This window comes from Phaethon aethereus, assembly GCF_964289735.1.
Source record: "Phaethon aethereus genome assembly, chromosome: Z".
NCBI classification, from domain to species: Eukaryota; Metazoa; Chordata; class Aves; order Phaethontiformes; family Phaethontidae; genus Phaethon; species Phaethon aethereus.
Window position 1 is genome coordinate 39,515,237 of NC_138577.1, and position 26,957 is coordinate 39,542,193.

General features: G+C 39.5%; 1 protein-coding gene across 2 annotated transcripts in view; it reads right to left on the minus strand.

Annotated features, from left to right (window-relative positions):
* SLC24A2 (solute carrier family 24 member 2) overlaps nucleotides 1–24,422 on the minus strand; it is a gene marked incomplete at its 5' end in the record, with an annotated part of 113,253 nt that extends 88,831 nt beyond the window's left edge. For both annotated transcript variants that reach the window (XM_082013797.1, XM_082013796.1), the window contains one exon: nucleotides 23,487–24,422. In XM_082013797.1, the coding sequence (XP_081869923.1) occupies nucleotides 23,487–24,422 (936 nt within the window). The remainder of the gene's footprint in view (nucleotides 1–23,486) is intronic.
* Between the last annotated feature and the right edge of the window lie 2,535 nt (nucleotides 24,423–26,957).

Sequence of the window (26,957 nt, forward strand, 5' to 3'; positions counted from 1 at the left end):
CGTCTATTTCAGTCAAGCCCACAGCAGCCACTGCCTGTTCCTGCCTATTCCTAAGCAACTCATTAAAAACTGCAATTAACCCTTCTGCTTGGCGGCTGCCATTCATCCTGTTTAACTCTTCAGTAAACTAGGACGTTTTTCTATCACCAGTGCATGGCAGATAGAAAATGGCAATGCTACAATGCCTGCCAGTTGATCTTTCCACTCCATCTCCCTCCTATTGATCATTTACAGTGTATTTGGCACTCACTCATTACAATTAAATTGTTTTAATCCTTCCTACTCCTCCTGATGTGGGGATGTGCTTTCTACTGGGGAAGAAAGAGGATGGTAACTGAAATCCTTGTGACTGTGATTTGGATACTGAAGGTATTCACCAGTTTCTTGCAATAACTGAAATTCAGTTTGATTTAAGGCTTCATGGCAATGCCCTCCTGACACCTGCTATGCATTAGGGAGAAAACCATGTCCTACCTACCCACCATGGTTGATAGCTCAAGGCTCTCAGACAGATGTCAATCCTATATTACTAACCTTGGTCACCCTTCTGAGGACTGTCTGTGCTGCCATATGTAAAGAGTCTTGCTGGGGTAGTGAACAAAGTGGACCTCAAAGAGGCGGGCTGCAACATCCCACTGGACCTCACCTCATGTCTCACACACCTACTGAGTTGTCTCTTTTAAAAAGATCTTCACATTTAGGGACTGTCAGACAAGGCCCAGTAATTGGAAGGAAAGCAGCTGATGCTGGGGCTCTTTAATTAATTGATTATTTTGGTTTCGCCACCAAATCTAAAAACAACAACAACAACAAAAAATTAAACGGAAATGTTTTCCTAGCTAATTTGCTCTGAAATTAGCCCTAAAATTGACTGAAACCTCATTCCTTACAGTGAGTAACGAATTTAAAAAACACTTTGTTCAGGTGACTAGATGGGAGCATCTGTGTAAATATAGCAGTCTATTTCTGATGTAGTTCTATAGTTTCCCCCTGCACATAATAGAGAAAAAAAGCATTTCCTGGGAGCAAATGCAGGAATTTTTGTCTCAGATATCCACTGTAGATGCATCTACTTCTTTTCATGGTCTATAAAGAGAGTCAGATCACAATACCCATACTGGAGGAATCTTATGACAGACAAATCTCACCTCGCTATAAGTGCAAGCAAGAAGATGTGACCTTCTATGCATTTTTATTGTCCTCCAAATTGAAAATGCTGTTGTAATTGCAGGCAAATATAAGGGTGGCATTTTTTCATTCCAAGAGGAAAAATGTCAAAAGTCTGTGAGGCACACAGGATAAATGTGTTGAGGAAGAAACATTTGGTAAAATAAAGATGGTAATAAACTTATTTTCATTTCATGAGAAAAAAAAAAATCAGTTGCTCAGAAACAGGTTCTGTTACTAGTAATTTCAACAAAAAATGGGGGAGAGAACTGAATTTTAATGCTGTTGAGAGTTGCTTGGAAGTCCAAGTTCTCGATGAGATGTCACTCTTATGGTAGACAGATCCATTCAGTTAGTCCTAGTTATTACTTCAGAGATTGCTCAGAGAGAAGGCGTTTGGCTTCCATTGTGATAAGTTAGTGTTGCCAGCTCATAACGGCAACCTACAGCAATGAAACAACTAATTTTCATCTTCTTTATGTTGTGCCTGAACAAAAGTTCAGCAGAGATTGGTATGTTTCTCTATATGACTTTGGAGTGGGAAAAACAATTGTATTTCCTTATGTCTCGTTGGAATAATTCATTTACTTATACTTACACACAAATCTGACATGCTTTGCTTTTATCTTGTGCACAAAAGGCTTCATAGGAGTCAAGCAACAATATAAACAATATGCCAAATCTACATGTGTTTACTGCAAAAAGCAAGTTCTTAGAAGAAAACAGGTGACTGAGTATAGGTGCCTGTTTCTGCTGGCAGATCACAAAGCTCCTACCATGATGGATCATGCACCTGCCCTGCTAAGTAATGGCTACCAAAACTTCTCAAAAATTTCGCCCCTGTGTCAATGGTATTTAAAAATTAGTCTACAATTAAGAAAGCAAAAGTTCAGAAACGTTGACACTAGGCTGCCTGCTTTTAGACATAATCACACATAAAATCAAAGGAGGTTTTGTCCCCATTAACCTTGTTTCTTCATAATCTCAAGGACACTTCCTATCAGGCTCATGCACCAACAGAGAAATTAGAGGATTTATGAATGTACACCAACTCTCCAGAACTGGGCATTAGTGGTGCTTTAGGACACCTTTTTGTTGTCCTGGACTGAATCTTTTCTGGCAGCTCTGCACTACTCAAAAGTTTCTCCAGCAAGAGGAAGTCATGGGGCTGTCCTGTGCAAGTCAGCCAAACTGATCTTTAGGAATGTGTTCATGCTGTTAAAAAGTGGCATATCTCAAGTTTTTTCAAGAAACATCTTTTGTTTTGTAGCCCTGTAAGAAAAGCTCCCCATTCCCCACTCATTCTCATTCCACCTGCATCAAAAGGACAGGTTGTTCTCTGTTGGCTTACATCATGTTCTTCATGGACATCAGTTAATGAGTTCTTTTATCTCCTCTCAGTATGAACATTATTTTGTGTGTTTTCTTTAAGTTATCTTTAACAGGCAGCAGGGAGTCCAGAAGACCAATGTTAAAGCAACTATCCATGTCATTCATTCAAACCTAGTGCTGCACAGAGCTAGGTTTCCCTTTCTGAACGGTTATTTGAACTGTTATTTAAACTTTTATTTAAACTATTAAACATCATAAAGAATTTAATCTGCAAAACCTAAAACATTGATCTGGCCCAAGAGGATCTATAACATATAATACACAGCATATAAATACAGATTGCCTATTCTTACTGCAAAGTGGCTAAAAAAAATGGACCCTGAGGTTACTAACAAGAATTTTGGCTGATACACAATTAGCTACCTTGATACAGGGACTGCGTATGTGACTCAGCTTAATTTAATTTTTTGTTTCCTTTTCACTTCATGTATGAAACAAATGTGAGGGGGGATCTTTATAAAACAAATGGCGATCTCAGACAACACACAGAGAATTAATAATCAGATATGAAAGTAACAACCTAAAATATCAACAGTTTTCAGTCTCAGGAAAGAGGCTGAATTCCTGATTTTGCCCATAGGAAAGAAAAATAATTGCCCATTTACGATTCCAGGTGTTCAGGGTAGTATGCAGACCAGAGCGTGTCGTAGAAGGAAAGGCTGAGAGAGCTGGGGCTGGTCAGTCTGGAGGGGAGAAAGCTCAGGGAGAGCTTACACAAGTGTGTAAATACCCTACAGGAGGGCGTAAAGGGGCCAGACCCTTCTCAGTGGTGCCCAGGGAAAGGACAGGAAGCAATGCACAGACTGAAATATATGAAATTTCTTCTTGAACTTTGGAAGAAAATATATTTCTTACTGTGAGGGTGGTCAAACAGTGGAACAGGTTTCCCCAGGCAGTGTGAAGTCTCCCTCCTTGGAGGTAGCCAAGTCCGACCAGGTATGGCCCTGAGCAACCTGCAGTAGCTGAGCCTGCCTGAGGTGGGGTGGGACTGCACAACCTCCTGAGGTAGCATCAGGCTCAGCCCTGGCATGATTCTAAATGCAGAACCTCATTAGAGGTGCTTTGATGAAAGCTGTTTATTTCAATAAGCTTGCTTATGTTCTCTGTCCTCAGAGGAGCAATATATACAATCAAGTTCCTTCAATAAAAAAAGAAAGCTAAAAACTTAAATTAAAATAGTCTTGTCTTTCAAGCTTACAAAATATAACATAGGCATCTGACTTCCAGAATCTAAGGTCTTGAAGTGCAAGATACTTTTGCAGGTGTGTGCCTTGCAGTATTTGTTTTTACTACCACAAGAAACTAAACCCACACTATTTGTCAGTATAGTTTGCCTGTTAAAAGTACTTATTTATTTGTATATTTGTGTTTATATCTGCAACTTTGGTAACTTACCCAAAATCATCCCACATACATCTGGGCCTTTGCATCAACTTATTTGTTGTACGTGTTGTACATGATGACTGATCTCTGCCAGCATTTATTACCTTCTGGCCTAAAGTCTGGAAAACTAGTTATTTATCTGCACAGTCAGGTGAAGGGTGTTTCTTATTACAAGTGACCATAATTACTGGGAAGGAAATCTGATACCATATATTATTATAACTACAGTGTAGATGCACTAGTTTTCTGATACTTAGGTCTCAAACCAAAACAACCGTATCTCTTCCCCCTGCCCCACTCCCCCCAGCCTCTAAAAATCAGAAGGTGGAGAAAATAGGAAATGTATCTAGAAGAAAATGTTCAAGATGATATTTCATTATCCCAACTGCTGTTGAGCAAGACACACTATCAGGTTTCTCGTCTTTCCTCTGAGTGGGCCCAGCCAGGACACAAAGACAGACTTCCAAGCCCATCACCTGCAAAGCTAAGAGCCTGTACTTACATTTTATCACTGCTCTTTTCAGCTGAGAAGTTGACCAGCATCTTAAGCCCCATTAGCTAAGTATCAAGCAAGTGACTGTGTGCCATGGCTTGCAGCAGTGCGGAGAATCTGCTGCTCCCACGGGAGAACAAGCCCTACGACAAACGCCGTGATGAAACAGCTCTCATCAGCAACAGCGAGGCTGGCCTGTTACAGGAGGTGTCATCCCACGTGCTTTGATAATAATCTGATTTCATCATCGAACCGTCTGGGTACCGCAGCTCCCAGCTGAAGTGAGAAGCCACATATGGCTATCAGGATATGTAAAAATGGTTCTATTTTTTCAATGTCAATATCACTAAGGAAACAAACATTCTCCAGCATTTTATACCCATGTTGAAACAGCATACCCTCAGCTATCTCTAATGGGCTGAAACAATATCCTCTTTTGAGAGAGTTTGAATCTAAAAAATACAGTTTAAAGGCTTTTTGTGTTTCTAAGTAAAATGTCTTGTGCTGAATCACATATTTTTCACTCCACGATCCAAAAGAAGGTCACCAGATGGCACTATTACACATTGTCTTTCTGATTTCAGTCTCTTAATACATGCAAGAAGTTTTTAATTGTGGAAGAACTGGTAGTACTGTTAATTTATCACTACATTTATTTGGGGGCAAATGTGACAAGTCGCATCTTTTTTTTACTCTCTGCAACCTTAACAGATTCTTTCAGAGGAGCTGTCCTCTGAGAACCAGATGCTCTTTCACAGATTTAAATACAGACTTAAAAAAAGGGAAGGGGCTGTTCTTCTGTTATTTATGTCTCTGCTCAAGGACTAGCAGGTATCTGTAATGGGAACACATCACAGCAGGAATGCACACACATTTGGCTATGCTGATTTCTCCTCTTTGGTACGCAGAAACCCTCTGCTGTCAGTATACAGAGATTAAATGCTCTAGGCATACTGTAAATATGTGTTTTCCTCAATTATACTGACAGAGAGGCAGCATATCCAAGTCGCATCTTGGACCCAATTAAAACGCATCTGCACACCTATCAGCAAAACAGTGCATATATGACAGTGAAAGCTGACATTGAACCTCTCTCTTGATTGTCCTCAGCTCTTCTTTTAACAACATGAGCAGAAATATTAACCTCAAGACTCCTAACTGACATGACACGAATGGCCTGCGCAATTCTTGATATGTAGATTTTATAATAGCAAGCAATAATTGCTCATTTCTGTGGCTACTAATTTGTGATCCACTGATATGTGAGTCATGATAAATTCCATAGTATCTTAGAAGAGTAATTTAGACTTGCTAATGCTTTAAGGTTGTACAGTTCTTTTAACTTTGTTCAGACACAGTTTTGTTGAAACCTTATATAAGCTGCATATCAGTTTTTTTCCTGACTCACAGGACAAAGAAAGAGACGCAGTAAATTATTATTTTGCTTTCCCCATATGCCATTATATACATTTGTGAACTGTATCTTATGTTCCAACAAACTCACAACTGTGAAACAGTGAAAAAAATCAGGTCATGAATTTGTAAGTATGTGATAAAAATAGCGAACTGTCACAAAAGTCCTGAACCACACACACATGGTTGACTGGATCTGCCTCTGACAAAACACAGTCACTCCTCCTATATCTTGAACTGGCATTTATGTGATAGTGGCATTAATAAAAGAAGTGTACTTCATGACAAGTGTATCACTGGCACACATGCTGCACTGGGGATACTAGCAACCCTGCTAAAGAAAAAGATTGGAAAACATCAGAAACATGACTGTTTCTGCTGATAAGAAGCCTAACTTTTCAGTATTGCATCTAATCTTACCCTCTGATCCTATTTTTTCCCTAAATTACAGTTTAGAGGGTTCTTGCTGGCCTGGACATAGAATACTCAAGTGGAACTAACTAACATCAACAGAATTGCCACCACAGGCCCAGGGGAGCACTGCCAGCAGTCACCACACACAGTTCAACACATGAAAAACGTTTCTCCTATATTTCTTTTTTAAGCTCTTATGCACTATATGAGGCATAAATTTACCCAGTGGACATACAACTTCATCTTTAGTAGCACCATATTTTGGAAGAACACTGAATAAGGCAGCAGATTTTTTTCACAAGAAATGGTGCTGCATTTTAAGAAAAGTAAAATTCATAAACACAGATATATTCTGTATATATTTCTGCTCACAGAAATGAGCAGTTCTGCTCAACATTGAGCTTTATATTCATCCCATGTAGCTTCATGAACTTAAGTAAGCTTCTTACATTAGGAGTATAGCACAATGTCCTATGGTAACAGTTCTGTTTTTCTCAAGCCTAGAAAAACTACATTTCCAGCAAAGTTCCCCTTGCTAGGAGAGTCAATATTGGGCAACATAGCTCCCTTCCAATACAAAAAGTCAGCAAGGTACAGGATGTCATCAAGAGTTAGAAAATCCTGTTTCTCTTTTCCACAACATTAGCTGCCAAGCAGCATCTTAATGGTCATCACTTTCTCCACAAAATATGCTGCACTTACATGAAGTTCTTCTGGCACTCTGAATCCATCCAAAACCCATTAAAACCAACAATGGTGATATCCATCTACTGCAAACAGAAAGCCAGGCCCACACAGCTGGTCATCTCTCTGCAATGCACAATCCCTGGCTGACATTTGGAGCTGAAAGCACAGATTCTTCTCCTGCTCTTGGCATCAGGAACACTTTGCTATGTGGTCTTTCACAGGCTGCCAGAATGGGGTTTTTGGCCCATGCTTTGGGAAACAGTGACAGAACAGTCTCAGCCCCTCACAACATCTGGCAAACCTGACACATCAAAACAGAAATGTATATTAGGAAAACAGGTAAGTCAAGTCTTCTTGCCCAAAACCTTCTGGTTTTCCTTATTCTCTCTTTGCAGTAACAGGCTTGGTGAACAAACTGCAACCAGAGTTGGCCCTAGAAGAGGTCAAGGAGCACTGGCGGAGCTTGGCATTGGCCAGTCCTCTGCACCCTATCCCCTACACTTCGGAAAAATTTACTCATGTCAGAGGGTCACCCAGCAAAAGATAGATGGTAAATTTCAGGTTTTCCGTACAAATGGCCAGTGGTACATATGGTACAAAATCTGTGATTAATATGAAATAACACATGCATAAGAATGAGGTATGGCATCGAAACTTTAACGTAATGGGAGGAATTTTGCCTTTTAAAAAAAACCTTTTTCTCATTACCAACATCCTATCCTTATACCTTACTCTTTTATCCTTATACTGATACAAGATGATGCTATAATCACTACTTTGCCAATTCATTGATCATGTAAAAAAACAGTGTGGTGGTCAGAACACACTGCAACAGGAGCAAACAGTTGACGCTCTACATTTCATGAGTAAAATGCCACTGTTGTCTTGCTACACACACACATTCTAGCACTGATTATTTTAATGGGATCATATCTAAGGACATCCAGGGTTTTTTTCCACATATGATTTTATAAGTCTGAAGGGATCTGAGACATAGTGAAAGAAATTGCTTTCCCAAACTCAACCAACAAGTCTGAATGATCCATGACTGCAACCTGATTTCCTTTTGTTAAGGAACTGTGTGCACATATACTTCCTCACGGTAGGCTCTATTCCCTCATTGTATTGTAAAATATTGGAAAACAACAGTTAGCATTTAATGGTGAAGAACAAACTTCCAAAGGCAATAAAAAGCAGATGGAGCAAGAACAATGTAATCTGAATTTTCATAATTAACCACTCATTTTTTCCTTTGGAAGCTGGAGTTGCAGAATCCTAACAAGGGTTTCCTAGTTATTTTAGGAGCTGTACACAATTTAATTCATTCATTATAAGTGTTCAGTCATCCACATTGAAGGCTAATGAAAATTTAATTAATTAATTAACAAATGGGTTAATTAGTTAACTAATACTGTAATTCTCTGAAAGTTAAAATTATACCTCATCAAAAAGATAATCCCCAAAAATCTGCTATGAATCATAGATGTTAACAGTCTCTGTGGCTGTAGTGCCAGTGACTTGTCTACAAATAACAGTAAGGCTCACTTAATAGCTTATTTGCCACGTGCACCTCTTTGGAACCACATGTGATAATCTACATACTAACCTGAATACCAAGGGAGCAAAGGAAATGCTCACAGAATTTATTAACATCTAAATAAGCATTTGATTTTGCTTAGTGGCAGAGAAAAACAGCAATTTTGAATTACCCCTATCTTGAAGGTGACCCTGTGCAAAATTACCTCAGGCTGTCATCCTCACCACAAGCAATTTCAGGTGTTAGAAAAGGCAACACCATGATACGTATTCAGGCAGTTGCAACAAAAGCACAGGAGATGGCTTTTCATATTTTACCAACCTATTGCTTGTAGGTGATGGCCCAGATTAATTTTGCCCAATTTCAGGTCAGGAGAGGATTAATCCTCATAATAAAGATCCAAGTTACACTTTAAAAATGCCCATTTCTTTGTAGTGATCACAGAAGTAACTTGAGGAGAGCAGGCAGTACACATAAGCCAGATGAATCTGGGGCCAAGAGTTGTATTCTGCAATTGCCTCAGTCTCGAGCTTCTCATCGGCAATTCTGAATGCAGACCAACTAAGTCTGAAAACTAGTTAGTCTGCCTTTTTATTTTTGCATATTATTTTTCCATAGGAAGACCAGGTTATTTACAGAGAAGAATTGTCTTCCACTGTATCACTCACAAAAATGTGCCTGTATGTCTACTAATTAACTAATTGTAAAGCAGTGAATTTTCCTCTGTTTCGGGAAGTAATTAACTGACTTCAGCTGTACCCAGTACTCCCCTTAAAGAGATGGCCCCCTAAAAATTACGAAGGCAGCAGTGGTTTCTAGGGATGAGGTGACTGGGAGAAGACAGCAAGTAGGCATACTTGAGCTACTGTGAGGGCCTCAGATGCAGAGCCTTGTGAAGCCAAAATTTGTCAGACACTTTCCGTTCAGATGCTTACATAAAAAAATAAGTTAATCCATTTCTAACAGTATGGATTAATCCAGAAATGAAAGGGTCTCTGCATTTGCAAGTATAGTTACCAGATTTCATATTTAAGCTTGCTTTTTTTAGACCTGGCACTACACAGATATTCACATAATAATAGCCTCAAATACATACATTTTGAATAATAAATATGAACACTAATTTTTTAGTATTAGGATTCAAAATAATATCCAAAGATACAATTCAAAACCAATTTTTGTTTAGTATTTTACAACTTCAGCATCATTACAGTAATCTAAAAATAAGGCAGAAAGACTGTAAGAAGTCCATCTCTTGTCCAAGGAACTACATTTAAAACACATCTAGAATATTATTTTACATATTGTTATTCTAGAAAACAGCTTAAGTGTATAAGTACTTAAGTACTTAAGTGTATATATATACTTATGTATATATTTATTATTCTGTTACACTGTAAGAAGATGACATGCACATTTACTTTATCAGTTCCAATTATGCACACTTTAAAGGCAAACCCAAGAAATTCCACTTAACACTACATTGTTTCTGAGAACGTATCTTCATTTCCCAAAATATCATTCTTGGTTGCTAATAAATAGTCTTTAAGATTTTGCTGGTTTGTGCTGTTCTGTGGAGTTGTTTTTCTTCCTTCAAAATAGATGCAGGAGAACAATATGAAGAGAACAGCTCCATATCTCGTGGGTTTGACACTTAAAGACTAGACCGTTACGGGCCCACCACATCATAATTGCTTTGAGATTTATCAGTAATCCAAAAAATCCAAAAACCCACATGACGGGACAGATCAGGCTGTGAAACACCGAGTGCCCTTTTCCAGTTTAAGTCCAAGGGCACAGAAAGCTGATAAAGCCTGTTTTGCTTGCTCTGAGCCCAAAAGAAAATGCTTTGTTTGTTTGCTAAGGATGATTTAATATGGAAGGAGAGCAGCTCAGAGGCCTGGAATTATACAGTGGCACAGAGAGATCAGAGAAGCAGCAAGATCATAATTCTCAATGTCCTGACTTCTGGGCTTAATTTCACTTTCATCAAAAGCAACAGCAAAACTTGCCATCCACTTCAGACCTACCTTATATTCTGCATAGTCCTTTCCCTCACAAGAAAAAATTATTGGAATTGTAAAAATCTACACCTACAGGTTTGTTCAAGTCCAGTTTCACTTTTTTCCCTAGTATTTCTCCTAATATTTTTAAGGAGGGACAATAATGTTAATGACGGGAAGAATTTTTAAGCAGCAAATCCACTAACATTTAAAACGGGCAAAAATGGCTGCTAACAAGATTATGCTTACCAAGATACTTCAAAAACAGCGTGCCACTAAATAAGAACGTCATATGTGGTACCTGGTTTGTTTGCCAGGTCCCACCAAGCCTCACCATTGCCACATCAACCACCCTTCTCTCAGATGCCACGTGTTCTCCTTGCCTCTAGACCATTTTGCCGTCAATACGCTGACCATTGTTTTTCTTGCACACAGTAATCCAATCAAGCAAGCAGAAATAAACCTTCCTACAGCACACCGTAAAACGTTCTACAAGGCTTGAAAGCCACGGGTTTCTAAGAAGATTAAATGAAAGAGAGAACCGCATCTCAACCTTTAAATGCAAAACTAAGGCATGAGTTTGCAGTTCAGCCCATGCCTGCTACTGAGCCTATTGCTGTTATTTTAGGATGAGAGTCTATATTTCTTTACACGTGTCCACATGTGAGATTATAAATCAACATTTATTTCTCATGGCCCTTAATACGAAAGAAGGGCTTGCATGTTTTTTGGAGGCTAAATATATATACTGTATATTACATTCTAAATACCCTTACGGAATTGCTTGCAAGCAAACAATAGACAGAGTTATCCAAATAATTCAGTAAGACATTTCAATACTAATTTATTTTAAAATACTGTTTTTCAATATTATTATTTGCAAATAATTAGGGAATGGGTCTGGCTAATTTTCTATTCCTTTGTTTAAGAACACTTATGCTTTCTGGGTAGATACTTTAAGTGAAGAAAGTAATACTTTAAATTCATGTCCCAACTTATTGCACGGTTTCTTGCTTATGTAACAAATTTCAGTTACTGTAATTCCAGCTGTTGACCTTTCCTCTGAGTAAGAAATGGCCTTTTCTCCGCATAAAATGTCATGTAGTAAAGCATAGTGCCCTGGGACATTCCCATGATAGAATCAAGTCCTGATTACCTCACTGGAAAGAGAGAAATCATCTCTCTCCAGTGATGCAGGCCTGCTGTTTCTATCCCTGTAGAGGCACAGGATGGCAAGAATTACTTAGATGATATACTAAGGCATAAAAAAAATATGTCAATAGCTCAGTACGTCATGTCCTCAGCCTCTGGCAGGAGTGATTTGTTGCTTGGAAGGAGTTCAGATTTAAGCAGAACACACAGACATATTTCTCGAAACAGCTAATCAGGAAAAAACCTATGAGAAATGTGCTGCTCAGAAATTTTAGATATTTGAGTAAGTCTTATGGAAATGGGTTACTAGGCAGAGAACAGGTGAAATGATGCAGGAAGCATGCGAATTGCCATCCTATGGATCTGCACTGTATCTCATCGACCTTGGTTATGGCCTGCATGGCACCCGCCGGACTCATCATTCTGTGCGCATGCGTGCACGTGTATACGTAAGTGTGCATATACACACACATGCAAATGCTAAATGGTTCCAGTACAGACTGAGAATGAGACAATTAAAAGTTTACAAAATCACTTCATTATAATGTGTAGAGTAGGATTCTGTGTGGCAGCAAGTAGCAATTTTACCTCAGAAACAGAAGACAAAAACCAGTAGCAATACTCCTCCGAAATTTAGTCCATGATCCTTCTCTGACTAAACTTTAGATGAATTTTGCCATTGGTTTTGAGTGACAAGAGGCTGTCTGTGACTTCTGGAGAGAAACTGGCATTGCTGTGCCTGCTTCGAAGGTACACATGGGTCAAAAACTCGTTCTGAACTGGAGAACTTAACTGGTTTTGATGGTTTTCAATATAAGAGGAAATAGTAACCACTTCTTAATCCAAACTTTTCAGAGTATTTAATAATTACTTATATCATTGCAGCATTTAAAAATGCAGCCAAATTGAAGCCTTCAAACAGGATATGCTTCTACCCGGAAACATTCTAAATTAGAATAAAATGGAGCAAATAAATACAATAGATATTAAGAATGAAGCAGAAAAATAGGAATATTTAAATAGCAACAAAATTATACAGAAACAAACAATACCTGCTAGACAGAATGATGCTTTCAAATTACTTCAAATGACTGCTTTAAAAATGAGTAAGTAACTTAATAATAAAAACTATTTCTAACTACTCTTGGACAAAGCAATTTCTGGAGTTCCAAAATCTGGAGTTTTTCCACACAAACACGATTGCCATAAATTTTAGTTAAATAACAACTTGGTGATTGTGCCTGGTAGCAATAAAAGGCATTTAATTAGTAATTTGATAAAAGGTTGCACCACAAATTAAACAATAAAATTAACATCTGCTTAATCCCAAAAGAGGTGCTCGTCCTCTAGCGTTACAAACCCTGCAAACGTCAATCTCCTCTCTCAGGCAAAAGCCTACATAACTGGACAGGTCTCAGATGATGCTCTGAAGGTCACCAGACAGAGGCTGCGGCAGCAGACATGCCTTTTACTTAGTGCTCTATATCCGCTAGAGCTGTTTCATGGCAATGTGAGAGGGTGAAAAGTTTACACTAGCCGGTTATGTAATAAACGTCACTGGTATTACCACTGACTTTAGACTAGACTCCCAGCAGTAAGCAGTTAAGAGGTGATAAAGCAGGATTAATTGCTGAGGCAAATTTATGATTAATTTGTCAGTGCAGTATGCGGTACAAATTCCCTGCTATTTTTATTCTTCTTCGAACAAGAAATTATTTTGCGCCAATCTATTCATCCCTTAAGTGTAGCACTTCATAGCGGTGTTAGTATCATTTCACACACACCTTTAAGCCTATCCTCACACACGCACGTGAGAAGAAGTCATCCAAGATCATTGCTGTTTGTGGCTATTCGTGTAAATGAATGCAACCTCAATGATAGGAAGGACAGTGGAATAGTAACGGAACAGTACAAAACACAGTAACTAAGCAGCAGCTATTATTTGAACTGCCCTGATGAAATTGTATCTGACAGGGACAGTAAAATTACCCAAAGAGAGCCGCTGCTGACTAAAGCAGAGCAGTACTTACGCTGCTAGATAAAGCGAGGAGGCAATGTGAGCTATGAACACTCCACCTCCTGTAGAAACAAGTACACGATCAACACTTAAAACCCTCATTGCCCTCCCAAGCCATGAGGCTCAAATCTACTGCCAGCAAGGCAATGGCTGTTCTTCCAAGACCGCATTTTTTTATTTCCTCTTTTCAGATAGGAACACACATAAGCCAACAAATCACCAATGACAGCACATAGCAACAGTATTTCCTCAAAGTTACAGGTATTGCCTGCAAAATAATGAAGTATGTGGTAATGTACTACAATATATTTTCTGTCAGATGTAATTGGTTTGCCAAAAGTATGCCCTAAGGCTGCTCTAATTTAGGATTTTCAGTTTGCCTGTGACAGTGACCTGTGCTTCACAATACAATTGCAAGAATTTCACACACACACACATTTACAGCAAAACCAAGCTAAACCCAAGTCATCTGATCTGCCTGTTTTCCCAAAACGCAACATACAGCATCAACACTATTTTGACTTAGTTCCTATTATACAAAAGATGCTTCCTTCTACTAGATGCATCATTGACTGATACTTGCAAAGATCTATTGCTAAATCATACAGAGAAATAAACTATTTCTTTAAATTACCTCCTGGACATCTATGTGTAATAAATAACCATCAACTCAGTGACAGATCAGATGATGAGGAAAAGACTGATGGTATACTAACTGTATAGAAGGGTAAGCATGTATCACTGTACATAAGATTATATACATGATGAATCACACTCTTCTTATCAGGTATGCTGAATGGTATTTACCTTTTTCCACCATGAGCTACTGAGGGGAGGAATTGTGATTTCATACAGTTGTCTGAGCACCTAGTGTGACGAAGACCAGATTATCATCTCAGTACTTTGGTACGAAAACTAACAATAGTTAAAACTTTCGTGTTTGTGTTAAAAAGAGAATACGGAGTCAAGAGCATTCTATAAGAAGGAGTTCTCATTGACTGCCTAAATTCCCAGAACTTTGAAATGCACAGCTAAGCATCCAAAGCAGTGTGGCCAGCAGGTCGAGGAAGGTGATTCTGCCCCTCTGCTCCACTCTGGTGAGACCCCACCTGGAGTCCTGTGTCCAGCTCTGGAGCCCTCAGCACAGGAAAGACATGGACCTGTTGCAGCAGGTCCAGAGGAGGGCCCCAAAAATGATCAGAGGGATGGAACACCTCTCCTGTGAGGACAGGCTGAGAGAGTTGGGGTTGTTCATCCTGGAGAAGAGAAGGCTCTGGGGAGACCTTACTGCAGCCTGCCAGTACTTAAAGGGGGCTTAGAAGAAAGATGGGGACAGGCTTTTCAGCAGGGCCTGTTGCGATAGGACAGGCGTAATTTTTTTAAACTAAAAGAGGGTAGATTTCCATCAGATATAAAGAACATTTTTCACAGTGAGGGTGGTGAAACACTTGCACAGGTTGCCCAGAGAAGTAGCAGATGCCCCATCCTGGAACCCTTCAAGGTCAGGCTGGACAGGGCTCTGAGCAACATGCTCTAGTTGAAGATGTCCCTGTTCATTACAGGAGGGTTGGTCTAGAAGACCTTTAAAGGTCCCTTCCAACCCAAACTATTCTATGATTCTAAGTATTACTGATGCATTTGGTTTGTACTGATAGAGGAAAAGAGTGATTTTCAAGAGAAGTACTTAATGAGGGGTTTTGGATTAAAAATCACAAAACCAGTCACCTTTCTTTTTCTAAACCACCCATACCTCACCTTATGATGCATAACAACTGATCTATGCATTATAAATTCATTACAATTATCTGATTTTGCTCTATCTTGTCGTTTTAGGTTCTAAAAAACCTGCCAGTGCCAAGAAATAATTTGAATCCCCAGTTTGTGCCAATAGCACACTTACTGCTGCACAGATTAATGGAACCAGCCATTAAGTTAAATAACAAAAAGTAGTATTTAAATGAGAGCTGGCTGAAATACAAGGGAATATGGCTGATCTAGGCTAAGGTTAAGGAAATACCATTCTTTATTCTACAGAATTAGTAACACCACATTAGTCATAGTTTGCAGGTTAGGCAAAACATTGTGGATGACTGGAGAGAAATTAAGTAATTTTTTATATTAAAGTTTACTTTACAAATAGCAAAAAAGGTTGCTACATAGATAAGAGATGGCTTAATCAATCGTCATAGGTATTACAGCTGTTTACTTATACTCATCTCTAATATATATTCCCAAAGTGTATAAAACACTTTCAATACTCACTCATCACACATAGATCTTTTAAAGTGTAAACTTTCAGCCTTCCTTTGTCTCCATATTTCTTTGTCTTGTTGACTAACATGAGATTTGGAATTTTGGTCAAAAGGACCAAGGGAAGCATTCTAATTTTGAAATAATGGTACTGTATCGATTGCTGTTTCCCAGAAAGCACTCACTATTTTTTTTTCAGTTTGTTGTCTGTACCTAAAGAGTAAAAGGTTAATAAATGTCTAAATCCCACATTACCTTACACCATCATTATAAAATATACAGATGTCCAACCACAAGCAAAGCGTGGGCACATACCTTATTGTTAAGAACTGTCCTGACCATTACACTTTTCCAGTTCTACATCGCTTCTGTTATAAGACTTTCTTCAGTATGAACATACTACATTATGCAGTAACAAATTCCAATTGGTTATAATCTTATTCTGTAATTACAAAAGCAAATGCCTGAATTCTTGGAAACAATTTCAGAAGGAGAAAGGACCCAAAAGGGGCTGTTTTCTCACCTCTACAGTTGGCAGTGGAAAACTGACTCCTGCTAATAAAACCAACAAAAACTCAGATAATTAACAGGGTAGAAGCACTTCATCAAACCTAATTTTTTGGCATGTGGCCCTGGCAGTGTAGTGCTGGCTGCCTAGGGAGTGTCACCACCCAGAAAGGCCAAGGCCACCCCAAAGTCAGCAGTGCCCAAAACCTCACTGTACTCTGGCACCCTCAACGCTGCAACAAGCACTTCCCTGGGCAGCTTCCACCACTCACATTCCACACTTCAGAAAAGATAGGTACCTACACCCACCCTTTAAAAACATGGTGGGGAGGGGTCACTATTGCCTTTTAAAACAAGGCCAGAAAAAGTAGGGGAGTCAGCTGTGCCTCGCGACCCAAAACATTTATATGATGAGTGGGGCATCACATAAAGTGAGCAGTGAATGTGGCAGATCTGTACATAATTGCATAAAAGTTGAGCACTTTCACCACCAGAATCTGAAGGGCTTGTAAAAGCCACAGGATTTTGTTAAATATTAGTCTCAGAGGTAAATTGGAGAACTAGCTTGGGGAAAAAATGTAGAGGAATGTGGGTTAGATGGAAAAGCAGTACCATGCTGCTCCTCCTGGGTCTGGCATTTCTCAACAAGCCTGGAAGCAAAACTGTGGCATCTGAAGATCTTCTCTGTTTAAAAGTGAAGCTCCTTCAGAGTTTACGTAGCCCCAAGCAGGCAAATATACTGATTTGGGGGTTGAAATTCCCTACAGGAATGTAGCTTCCACACCCTGTTGAGGATCTGGACAAAAGTACCCAAGACTGAGATGACAGAAGGAAAAACATTTATAAAGCCTCCAGATTTTGGGACTGCATATTCCTCTCTTTGTACAGCTTCTAGCACAACAAATTTAGTCAAGTCTGGAGTTCTTCTGAAATACAGCATGGTGAACGTTTGCCAACACAGCTGGTTTTGTGCAGCTCTAAGAAGTATCATCTGAATTCTTTTTAATTATATATGCTTTTTATTTTCAAATACATTGATGGATATGTTGTCCCCTTGCTCTCAATTAAAGGTCGCACAGTTCTAGTCTTCCTTTTCCCAGCATAATTAGCAAGGTTGCCTAATGAATCTTAGTGGATGGCCATGATTTAAGAGCATTTAATCTATACTGCATTTCCATGCTGTCACTTTCTGCTCATTACCAGGGTACATACATACAAAAGAGAGAGACTCCAGTGGTAAAAACCACCATAATCACTGCTTTGTAGTCAATAAATTACAGAAAGGCACTAAAATAAACTGAGAATAGTACCCATTTCACTGTACTAATGGTTGCATATATAAAGTATCAGCCTTTGGGTATGTCAGTATCAGCCCTAAATTGAATCAACAGTGCTAAATACTCATGGCAAATTAACTAACAGCTACTGCTACTGGAGTAACATTGTTAACACAGAGGTAACTTGAAAGTTTTTGAGATAATAAAAGCAGATAAAACCTAACACAAAAGGATGCTTTTAGCAAAACAAAGCATGGTATAAGGACAGTGATGATGCACATGTTCCAAAGACGTACTTAAAACAACGCAACCGTCTTGCACATGTTGGTACGCAAGATCCAGATACTCATAGCTCTATATTCACACTCATGCTTGCACAAGTGGACCAACTGTGAAATGTCTGTAGAGTAAGTATCTGATCTCCCTATGAACTGTGAAACACTGCTTTGAAACACCTTTTGTTGGTGGTGAGAGAAGAAAGGCTATTCTACAGACAGAGTTACAGTCACTGGGTCTGTGGATCCAACATTAAGAAGCGCTGAAAAAGAACTGTTCAGGAGTTCAAAACAACTACAAACGCAGACCTTTTGCAGATTCCAGTTTTTCCTGTATGCATGCAGGTAATTTGTGTTTTTCCTTAAACAAACACACATTAGATCATACACTATAACTGTGACTCTGTGTGTGCAGTGTTAATACAACCACCAAGTAGCGGAGTACCTAAAAATACTGTTAACAACCTTTCCCTTTAGAATGCAAATACTGACATTAAATACAATGTGGCAACACTCGGGAAGAGTATAGATCTTAAAATATCACACACAAGCTATTCAGGTTTCTTAAGACAACAAAATTGGCAATAAAATAATGTCTTGTTGGTAAAAATAGCTCATTTTCCAAATGCAGTTCTCTGTAAATGTAGAAATACTGTAACTGTCTTGTATATAGCATAAGCTATTTATCTAAAATGGTACTGTCAATGAAACAGATGTCATTGCACAATATCCCTGTGCCACCCACATTCTGTTCTCCCAGTTGCCAAACAGAACTGTTTTGAGTTATTTACTGAGCCATCAGATTCAAGTATTTCTGCAATGATCTCCATGCCACATTAAAGAAAAAAAAAAGTGCTTAAAAACTGAAATGTGATTTCACATGATTAACCATGATCTAAGATAACCAACATGCCTTCAGCAGTACAGACTACCAAGAAAAGACTGAAACCTTTGCAGAAGGTCAAAAAAGTCTTATTTTTAAGAACTTTGTACATGAGCTTTTTCCATTTCCCTCTTTCTGTCCATTATACTCAATTTCAAGCTTCTGTTTTTAAACATCTCCATTCAACAGATTAAGATGTAGAATGAATAGAAAAGTTTTCCCCTCAGTCCTAAAAAATAATCTATTCTTTGCAGGATAACTATATAAAAATCACAACACAGAATAAGTTAGGCTGGAAGAGACTTTTGAAGGCGTCTGGTGGTGGGATCACACTACCTACTGCCCATTCAGAGCAGCCCCCCAGGGCTTGGTGTCATTTGTCAGGGACCCATCTTGGTCTGCATATGCCATGTGACACCCTGCATTGTAGAACTTGGCCATCTGTTTTTTAATTCTCTCTTTTCATGCTGTCTTGCTTTTTCATCTTTCCCTCTTTTTTCCATCCTTGTCACAGTGATCTCTGGAGTTCAGCTGTATCAAACTGCCGTCAGGCTTCCTTGAGGGCGAGATGGGGCACAAGACTATTCACAATTCAAACAGAACATTTCCAGCGCACCCCAGGAACTCTAAATGCAAAAAGCTTGCAGTCTGTTCTCATCAGTGTCACCAAAACTGTTGCCAAAATTCAAGTTACAAGATTTTCTCAACCTGTACCCTTTAAGAAGCTTGACTGTCTTTGCTTGAACTGTATTTGTATTTGTTTAGGGCAACAAAGCTGGTGAGAGGTCTGGAGAACAAGTCTTATGAGGAGCAGCTGAGGGAACTGGAGTTGTTCAGTCTGGAGGAGGCTGAGAGGAGACCTTATCACTCTCTAGAACCACCTGAAAGGAGGTTATAGCGAGGTGGGTGTTGGTCTCTTCTCCCAAGTAACTAGCAGTAGTACGAGAGGAAATGGCCTCAAGTTGTGCCAGGGGAGGTTTAGAATAGATATTGGGAAAAATTTCTTGACTGAGAGAGTGTTCAAACATTGGAACACGCTGCCTAGGGAGGTAGTGGAGTCACCATCACTGGAGGTGTTCAAAAAACATGTAGACGTGGCACTTCTGGACATGGTTTAGCGGGCATGGTGGTGTTGGGTTAATGGTTGGACTTGGTGATCTTCAAAGTCTTTTCCAACCTTAATGATTCTGTGATTCTACAATTCTATGAAAGCTTGTGAAGGAAAATAGTGAGCACAATTAAATTCATATAGACTACTCTGCATTCACATTTGTACAGGGAACTGACACACTAAAGAAAATATAAAAAAGTATGAAAAAGTAGTTCAGTTTGAATATTCACAGTTTTCTAGTACAAAAAGTTGCTTTAATTTTTAAAAAGAGGGAAGAGAAATGAATCTAAAAGACATCTAGAGATACATATGCATTCTAGCAACCAAATGAATACATCTAGAGCAAATGACAGCAGAGCAGAAAAAAACTTTTTGTACCTAAGACTTCTTTCTCATGGGAAATATGGTCCTTCTTGAGAATGAAAAACTTTCTTCAACATTTCAAGATGACTGATAATAAAAGTACCGAAATCAACATTAAAATGCATTTTAGTACCTCAAAAGGTTTTTCATCTGATCAGATTTTTACTCTTTGACAGTTGTTTGTTAATAAGTCACCTAACTCTTCAACTATCCAGCTTTATGATGCTTTATTTAGACGTCTCAACTTTGTTGAGCAGCTTTCAGATTACAAGAAAAAGTCTTAAAGATAAATATGGCAGGGACATTTTTTTAGTAGAACACTTGCCAGCTTGGCAACAGCAAAATCAACAACAGATAGGCAGACGGGGTATTGGTTAGAGAAAAAAAAGAGAATTTTCTATACACTCCTGAAATAAAGTTCTTTCAAGACACTCTAACCCACCGATTCCAAAGAGCTGCTTAGCAATTCTCTGCCCTAATGGGGAATAAAAAAGAATGAAAAAGTTTCCATTAGAAAAAACTAAGATTGAAAATTCTGCATATGATATATTAATTGGATTATATACAGTCTTATTTTGCATTGACATAGCACACTTGATGACTGGAAGCAGTCTAAGTTAACAGCTAACACTGTAGAAACGAAGCCTTCTTTGCCACAAAAGCCAAGACTATCACTTCTGCAATACTTATAATCCCCACGGGTTAGGAAATAAGCACCCATGTACATTACATTCACTACTAGGCACCAGATCTCAGACTACAAAAACATTTTATCCTTTGCTTTAGGCAGTACCTTTCAAGCTGAAAATATTTGGCATTTCTATCAGGCTTGGGACTACATGTCAGTTTTTCTTTTTTTTTTTTTTAATTTAAAAAGCAACAAAACCAATTATCCAATAACAGTAAATAAATGAACACATAACTTCAGTGAGTTTCTTTCCAAAGAATGTAAGTTGTGACATCCTTGCTGTCAGAAAATCAGTTCATTCATCCTGCTAAATGCTGTTCAACTGAATAGTAAAATAATTCATAATTAGTTATAATTTCAAAGTGTTATCTGACTATTCAAAAATCTGTCTTTACAGTGTGGCTCATAGAAATACATGGTCTGATACGTTCAGAAGCTATTTTCCCCAGGAAGCAGAAAATACACATTAGCTAAATTGCAACAAAACTAGAGTATCTCTTTCACCTCCCTTTATCCCTCAATGATTTACAAATACATAATTTTATCATTTTAATTAACTTCATGTTAATTCATGAAAAATATCTTCACAAAACATATAATGCAAAGCTTGTGTTTTTAGGAAAAGCGGTTTTCCATTTTTTTCATCCCCATCTGAATTCTGTACACCTATAATATGAATAAATTCTAAGAAAACATAATTAATATCTCAAACAATAAACGAGTGCTCCTAAAGGTATCCTTTTAAAATCAGGTCCATCTAGAGTACTTTAAATATTTATTATGTTCAATGTGGCTTGCAAATGATTCATTCTTCTTTCCAGTTGAAAGTAATTGAGTATTTACCATGGTATATAGCTACTCTACCCCACCCTATAGCCTGGACAACCCAACACAGTTGCTTTTCATAGACCACTGTTTAAGATCAGTTATAGACTCACATCTGCAGTTTATGGACCAATGAAGGTGCATTAAACGGTTGCTTCATATACCATAGTCTCTTTCTACCATTACACACATTTACCACAAACTGTGAAAGCACTTACAATGCACTGTGAAACAGTGCATTATTTAGAAACCAATTAATGTTGTTAAAGAAGCCCTTCATTCATTAGGGCAAATACTTTGTTGGCATTGATCCTTCTTTTTTCACTCTCTTGTAAAATCCCAATTATACTTTTTCAGAAAGATGAAGATCAACATGCTGATTTTGGAAAAGGAACGGAACAAAAAAGAATACATAAAATTACAAGTAAGTGTACAGGTATTAAACTTGGTTAGAAAATTTAAAAATTGAGAATTTTCTGGTTTTATTTTTGGTGGACTTCTTTGTGGATTGTCCTAAAACTGAAAGCACTTATCCACACTGCTAAAATATCAATCTCTCTCTTTGAAGTTGGCATATAGGCAGAATCATCAGTTTTCTGTGAGTCACAGGCAGGTAGCCCCTCTCTATAGTTGTATGTGCTCCATCTCTCTATCCTCCTGTTTATATGCCTGTACACTTACACCAGTGAGGTGTGTCTCTTCTGAACCATGTATACAGGGTTGTTAAACCAAAGAAACAAAACAGTGAACAGTTCCTTGAAACTCTGAATAATTACTGGATAATAAAACCTCATTGGATGAACAATCCTATCGTCATATAAAACCAGACATTTCAGTTTCAGTATTAAAAATCCAATTAACATACAGCTACATACGTATTTGTGGGGTCAGCTTCAGAAGTCCCTTATGTGTAGCCTGCCTGAAGAAGGGAGCGGTTAAGAAGATGATCATAATTGCTGCAGACCCACCGAGCCCTCTCTGCATGAATTCCCTTCTCTACTTGTGGCCAAGTATCAGGCCAAAAAAAAAAGAAAAAAAAAAAAAAATCAATCTGCTTAGCTGCAAATACCATGAATGGGAAACCATCTTGCTTAAACAGAGGACCTCTGCCTTTTGCCATTGTGGTCACTGTTTTTCCAGAGATTTTTTCATGTAATTGCCACTAATTGCAACTGTGTATCAGCATCAGTAGATTAAAAACATGTATAAAAATACCTTTGTATACTGTTCTGAATGATTTGCATTTTTGAGGAAGAAAGCACATTAAAAGTCTTTAAAAAGCCAAATTTTGTCACAAGATATTGTTGCTGCTTAATCCAAAACCTTAGGGAAAAAATAGTAGCTATATCTCAGACCTCATCAATGTGCCAAAAAGCCAAGTAAAGGTTTATGTCTTTTTGCTGGCATTTTTTCTTGCTTTCTGTGTGATTAGGATCATTCTGGAGTTAAAAGCTACTGATTTATTGGAAGGCTGCCTTATACTTTATATTTTCAGTCCTATTGGACTGATTAAACAAAAAGACCTTTTCACCAAACATGGAACTTTTTTATATTGCTTAGTGTACTATATTAGGATCCTTATGATATAAGATAGGGCTCAGCACTTACAATGACATTATTACATACGTGCTAGTTAAAAATTGACCAACCTTTCCATCAGCGTCTGCTGTTGTTACCTTCTCCACCTTGTTCCTGTTTAAAAATATCTTCACCCATTCTTCTACTTGAACATTGAACTTCATGAAAGTCACATAGCAAAAATACGCTGTCAGGAGCGTTAAGCTTTCCCACCACATGATCGAGTTATCAAGAAAAAAGATGATTAGCAAGATCAAGTCAACAATGTAAAAGGACACATCTCGAAAGAGTGGCCACCAAGTAAGGTTCAAGATCTCTCTAGAAAATAAAGCACACATTCCAATAACAAACAAGATATTGAACACGGCAGATCCTACTATTGTACCAATGCCGACATTGCTGTGGGATATAAACACTCCTATTAAAGAAGTGAAGAGTTCTGGGGCTGACCCACCAGCAGCCATGAAGGTTGCCCCTGCCACATCATCAGATATGGTGAGTTTTTCAGTGATGACAGTCAAGGAAGGAACAAAGAACTCATCGCAGACTATGGCTAAGGCTATGAACATGTAAATCATTCCAATTACATGGAGGATCACTGCTCCCTTTCTTCTCTCCTCAAGAGAAAAGAGGTCCTGGGGGTACTCTCCCTTGGCATGACCATCTGTTGCATTGTCGTGCTCAGCTTCATATTTCATAGAATCATGTGGGTCTGGAGTAGCATTTTCATTCTGTTCTATGAAATCCAACAGAGTTCTTTGGTGCCCATGCACCAGCTTTTGGCTATCTAGGCTGCTGGCCAATGCCATACTATGTGGTTCCATCTTGAAAAAGGCACTAATTGAAAGAGAGAAAGTGCTAATGGCCACTACACTGACAAAAAGCCCTATAATTCGTATCAGTCTCAGTTTTTTCCTAACATTCTGGTGCTGCCTGCAACCGAAGAGCGGTTCCTCCAAACACCACTCCTCCAAGACACCAGCAACAGTTTTTTTCTGAAGAGCCATTTTGTGTTCTGTGTGAGATGCTGAGGGAGTCAGACGGATTGTTCCTTCACACTTTTCTCCAGCTTTGAAGTCAGAAGTGCTTTAAGAGTTTTCCCAGAATCAAGTACTTTTACTCTTCATAAGGAAGTATTTTCTTCATTCATCTTAAAAGGACAAAAAGGTATTATTAATATTAGTGAAACAGCATGTGATTAGAAGCTTCCAAAAAGCATTTTACAGACTGGGTTAAATTTAGAACGTAAAGCAGAATATTACCAGCTGTAACATAAAACCCCGTCACATCCCATCAGACACAGCAATGATATGTTTGTTTCAGCAGTAACCCTGCGGATCAGAGTCTATCAATACTCAGATCATTTTATGCCTCTCACATGCCTCTGAGCCACTTGCTCTCCTCAGTTGCTGATAAAAAATGCTAGTGGAAGGCAAAAACTCCCCCCAAATGCTGCGTAAAAATGAAGAAACTACTATTTTAATGGATACACCAAAGTTTATTACCTTCCGTAATTACTTTCCACCATGAGCATGTAACATCCAAGTCCCAAATGCAGGAGAAATAATGTATGAAAAAGCAATCAAAGTGCTAACAAGCATCTCATCAGGCCTTTAGGCAGCAGAGGCAGTATTAATTGAAGTGTTATGCATGCATAGAGCAACAGTCATTGATGTGTAGGTAAAACACTAGTCTGTTGGAACAGGATCGAAATGAAGATCCAACATATCCATGGTTTCTTTAATTCCCCTGCAAAATCAACTCAAGTTTGCACAGAGAACTCAGCTTGCTTATGATCAGACCTAGGACACTAGCTTGGGCTAGCTAAGACAACATTTTCATTGACCTCTGTTTTTGTTTTGGATTATGTCAGGCATTCAGCTATAAATGTAGGAAGTTACTAAGAATACCTATGTGGTAAGTGCCTTTTAGAAGTGCTGCTCTTACAGATCCTTAAGAAAGGAGTTTAAATTTACACAAGAGTTGATCCTGAAACAAATGAAACGGTGAGCAATTAAACTCTGCAATTAAATACATAGTATTCATGTATGCCAGAGCTGAGCACACGAGACCAACAGCACTTTTAAAACAGGGAAAAAAAAATCACTATAGAATAACAGGTGCTTTGGTCACTGAATTTGAGGAATACATGCAATGTAGAAAATAGTTATGCATGCATTATGCATAGTAAGTTGCATTTTATATGGCACAAAATACTTTCTAAATAAAACTGATAATTAGTACTGCCTATTACAGTCAAAAAATACCTTGTTGCATCACTTAGGTAATTTGTAGTAATAGCTGAATACTGAACAATCTATTAACCAGCAGGACGGTGATCTGGTATTCTCAAACACAGAATTGCAACGATTCCCTGCAGCCGTTTACATAAAAGTTGTTAAGCCACGTGCAGTTTCTCCGCATTTTTACGGGCAGCTTCCATGGCAAGAAGATGCCACCGAGACACACTCGCTCTGCAAAGCTACAACACCGGAGCGATTTCGTTCTCCGCCTCCCAGTTACTGCTCACCGGACTGCCGTCAAAACACCGAGAAGCAAAGATACCGGGACGGCGCCGCCGCTGCTGCCGGCCGCCGACGGGGAACGGGAAAAGCGCCCGGGCCGGCCCCTGCCCCGACACCCGGGCGGCAGCGCCCAGCCAGACCGCCGGCCCCCCCATCTCCCCCGACCCCGCGCAGAGACGCCGCGGAGCCTCGCCTAACTCAGCCCAAGTCCGCACCGCTCTGCTCCGCGCACCGTCCGCGCCGCACAAACTTTTTTCCTCGCCGACAAAGGAGCGGGTCCAAACCCGGAGGCTTCCACCAGCCTCAACCGCGGAGAGCCGCGGAGTCACGGACCGGCTGGCTTGGGTCACAGGGCACCCCCTCCGCAGCCGGGTACCACCCATGGGGGCGGGCATTTGGGGAGGGGAGAGCCCGCGCCGCCGCAGCCCAACCCCCGCCGGCGCAAACCCGGCGCCGCTCACCCGCAGGTGCTGTGCCGCGCTGCGCGCCGGCCCGCGGGCGCTCAGCGGGGGTCACGGGAGCGGGGACGGGCGGCCACCGCCACAGCCCCACGCCGCGCCCTCTGCGGCGGCCGCGGGCTCCGCGGCGCTCCGCACCGCCCCGCGCAGGCGGAGCAGGCGGCGGCCCGCCCCCGCCCAGGGCCGCCGCCGGGTCACGGCGCACGGCGGCGCGCACACACACAGACACACACACGCGCACACCTTGTCAGCGGTCACACAAGGGTGGCAAGGATTAGGTGTTTTATGTGGGTTTTGGGGGCTTTTTTTCCCCCTTGGGTTAGTTGGCGCAGACTAGTTGAGGTAAAATTCAGCGCTTCTAGCAAAGATACAATATGCCTCCAGGACCACAGTTAATTTTTTGAAAAGGAGTCTTATCATCAATATATCCTTTACTCCAAATGTTTAATGAAGGTAAATCAGGACATGAAAAAAAAAAATAAAAGGACATTGCATTTTGGTTTTGATTTTACGGAAGATGACACGTCTGCTATAAAGTTATTAATCATCATTAATTTAA